The sequence below is a fragment of the Mandrillus leucophaeus genome, unplaced genomic scaffold (assembly GCF_000951045.1).
Source record: "Mandrillus leucophaeus isolate KB7577 unplaced genomic scaffold, Mleu.le_1.0 Scaffold1166, whole genome shotgun sequence".
Classification (NCBI taxonomy): Eukaryota; Metazoa; Chordata; class Mammalia; order Primates; family Cercopithecidae; genus Mandrillus; species Mandrillus leucophaeus.
In genome coordinates, this window is record NW_012099943.1 from 11,708 (window position 1) to 15,275 (window position 3,568).

At 48.0% G+C, this 3,568-nt stretch overlaps 1 protein-coding gene across 1 annotated transcript in view; it reads right to left on the reverse strand.

The window, feature by feature from the left end:
* The window catches only part of LOC105553421 (general transcription factor II-I repeat domain-containing protein 2B-like), a gene marked incomplete at its 3' end in the record, with an annotated part of 15,187 nt that overhangs the window by 10,817 nt on the left and 802 nt on the right, over positions 1-3,568 (reverse strand). The window contains exons 3-4 of the mRNA XM_011999489.1: positions 1,333-1,387; positions 920-963 (exon numbers count right to left, since the gene is read on the reverse strand). Coding sequence (XP_011854879.1) covers positions 920-963; positions 1,333-1,387 — 99 coding nt within the window. The remainder of the gene's footprint in view (positions 1-919; positions 964-1,332; positions 1,388-3,568) is intronic.

A 3,568-nucleotide genomic window follows, 5' to 3' on the forward strand; every position in this document is an offset into this window, starting at 1 on the left:
GGATCACACGCATGCACCACCATTTTTTGTATTTTTTGCAAAGATGAAGTCTCACCATGTTGCTCAGGCTGGTCTTGAACTCTGGTGTTCAACCAGTTCACCTGTCTCGGCCTGCCAAAGTGTTGGAGTTACAGTCATGAACCCCCGCACCCTGCCAAGACTCCGTTTTCTAGATATTTGAGTAAAATAATGGTTCTTCTGCAAATGAGGCTCCATTGAGGTTTATTTGTGCCCTGGTCTTTATTTATTTATTTATTTGATAAAACAAAAGAAAGGTGTCAAATGATAACCTGCTAGATACTTGTTTTTGTTTTTGAGACAGAATCTCACTCTGTAGCCCAAGCTGGAGTGCTGTGGCACCATCTCAGCTCACCGCAACCTCCACCTCCCAGGCTCAAGCGATTCTCATGCCTCAGCCACCCGTGTAGCTGGGACTACAGGTGCACACGACCATGCCCAGCTAATTTTTTGTATTTTAGTAGAGACAGGGTTTTACCATGTTGGCCAGGATGGTCTTGAACTCCTGAGCTCAGGCGATCTGCCCGCCTCAGCCTCCCAAAGTGCTGGGATTACAGGCGTGATCCACCATGCCCAGCCTTGTTTGTTTTTTTTGAGACAGGGTCTTGCTCTGTCACCCAGGCTGGAGTGCCAACTCAGCTCCCCACAGCCTCAGCCTCCCGGCTCCAAGCAATTCTCTTGCCTCAGCCTCCCGGGTAGCTGGGATTACAGGCACACACAGCCACGCCCAGCTAATTTTTGTATTTTTAGTAGAGACAGGGTTTCACCATGTTGGCCGGGCTGGTCTTGAACTCCTGACCTCAAGTGATCCGCCTGCCTCGGCCTCCCAAAGTGCTGGGATTACAGGTGTGAGCTACCACGCTTGGCCGATTCTTGATTCTAAAAGCATCATGGTACCCACCAGAATCTTCCATGGGTTCAGTTTTCACACTGATGGGGCCGCAGCTGCAAGGAGAAGGGAACCCTGGTCAGGATGGGCAGGGTGAGGACCAGGCAGAGCCGCCTGGACACGCTAAGCTCAAATGCCCTGGACCTCCGTGGCACCAAATCCCCCTCCTCCCATCAACCAAATGCAGCACTGCCTCCACTTTAACATTAACGTTCTGAATAAGTTGTCCCAAAATTAAATGTGTCTACTGAAAATAGTCTTCTAATTCCAAAGGTCTTTCTGGACAAAGAATAGGATAGAAAATAAGGAAGAGAAGAAGCACATTAACCCTTTACACTGCACCTAAATGCTGTAAGGAGGCCTGTCATCCAAAAACGAACACTGTGCATAGTTGTGGATTTTAGTTGCTATGATTTATCTTTTACCTTTCATTTGGTGATACGATGGATCTCTCAGCATCTGTTACCATCCCAGGGCCACCTGTGGAGGAATAGAAAGACATACACCAGCCCCTTTTAGCACCTTGGAAAATGACTAACATCCAAAGGCACAGAAATTGACAGCAAACACACAGAAAACGGAACTCCCAGATCGAAGCCATCGTGGAAAAGTCATTGAGAGAGAAACCGACTCAAAGCAGCCACTGTGTTCCGGGGCCATTTGTGTGGGCGAGATGGGGATTACCAAGGAGTGTTTTGGGGCCAGAGCATGGGCATGGGGCCGAGCCTCAGCTCACCAGCTGGGCTGCCTCCAGCAACTCACTAAACCTCCCTCGGCCTCCACTTCCTTGTGAACACGGTGGTTGTGGGAGGATTCATGAATATATGCAAAATGACTACAACAGTGCCTGTACATTGTAAGCACTAAGTTACAGCTGCTATGACACGAGCTTCCCCTTGATCTGTGGTTTCGCTTTCCTCAGTTTGTTCCCCAAGGTCAACCAAGGTCTCCAAAGAGTAAACGGAAAATTCCAGAAATAAACAATTCAGAAGTTTGAAATTACACGTTGTTCTGAGCAGCGTGATGAAGTGTGGTGCCGTCCTGCCTGGACATGACTCATCCCTTTGTCCTGCGATCCACGCTGTCTACACTACTTGCCCATTAGTCACTGAGTAGCTGGCTCTGTTATCAGACTGATGGTCCTGGGAAGGCTGGGGTGCTTGTGCTCAAGTCACCTTTATTTGACTTCATAATGGCCCCAAAGTGCAAGATTAGTAATGAGGGCATATTGTTATAATTGTTCTATTTTATCTTTAGTTATTGCTGTTAATCTCCTACTGTGCTTGATTTATTGATTTACTGAGATGGATCTTGCTCTGTTGCCTGGGCTGGAGTGCAGTGGCACGATCTCGGCTCATTGCAACCTCCACCTCCCGGGTTTAAGCAATTCTCCCGCCTCAGCCTCCCGAGTAGCTGGGACTACAGGCGCACACCACCACGAGTGGCTAATTTTTGTATTTTTAGTAGAGACAGGGTTTCATCATGTTGGTCAGGCTGGTCTCAAACTCCTGACCTCAGGTAATCCACCCACCTTGGCCTCCCAAAGTGCTGGGATTACAGGCATGAGCCACCACGCCCGGCCTGTGTTTCATTTATAAATTAAACTTTCTCATAGGTATGTATGGTTAGGGAAAAACAGTATATGTAGGGTTCTGTACTACCCATGGGTCTGGGCATCCACTGGGGGTCTTGAAGCATATTCCCCAAGGATAAGGGGGGACCACTGTATTATTGTTTTTCTGTGATGGTGATACAAGTCAGTTGGGACAACAGTCCATGGCCACCTGCCACCCTGCCCCCTCACTTCTCCTTTAATGTGAGTTAGACGGTGACAGGAACTCACCATCGCTCCTGAAACAGACTTCACACTGTGTTTAGTCCCTGGCTAAGAAGAACTGGAGCATGTCATACACCCAGCAGGTGCCTTGTGAACTGTGCCACCCCCGACCCCTGCCATCTCCCTACTCCACCTAGGCAGTCTCAGCAAGACATTCTCTTTTATTCTTATTTATTTATTTATTTTTCAGACAGTCTCATTTTCTCACCCAAGCTAGAGTGCACTGGCACAATCTCAGCTCACTGCAAACTCCACATCTCGGGTTCAAGCTATTCTCCTGCCTCAGCCTCCTGAGTAACTGGGATAACAGGTACCCGCCACCACGCCTGGCTAACTTTGGTAATTTTAGTAGAGATGGGGTTTTACCATGTTGACCAGGCTGGTCTTGAACTCCTGACCTCAAGTGATCTGCCCACCTCTGCCTCCCAAAGTGCTGGGATTACAGGTGTGAGTCACTGCGCCCAGCCAGTTTTTTTTTTTTTTTTTAATAGCTACAAATGTATTTTTCTTTTCTTTTCTTTTTTTTTAATTTATTTCTTCTAAAAAAAAAAGGGCAGGGGGAGGAGGGAGATACACGTACAGAACGTGCAGGTTTGTGACCTAGGCTCATGTGTGCCACAGTGGCTTGCTGTACCTATTGGCCCGTCCTCTAAGTTCCCTCCCCTCATCCGAATTCAAGTTTAATGAAGAAGTGGTTCAGCAGCTCAGAAGAGCCACCAAACCTGAGAGGCTGTCACTTACCCAGCTGACTCTCTGGTCCGAGGAAGGGTCTGCAAGAAAAGCAACGCTGTTACCCAGTATGGACATATGAAAAAAGGATGACA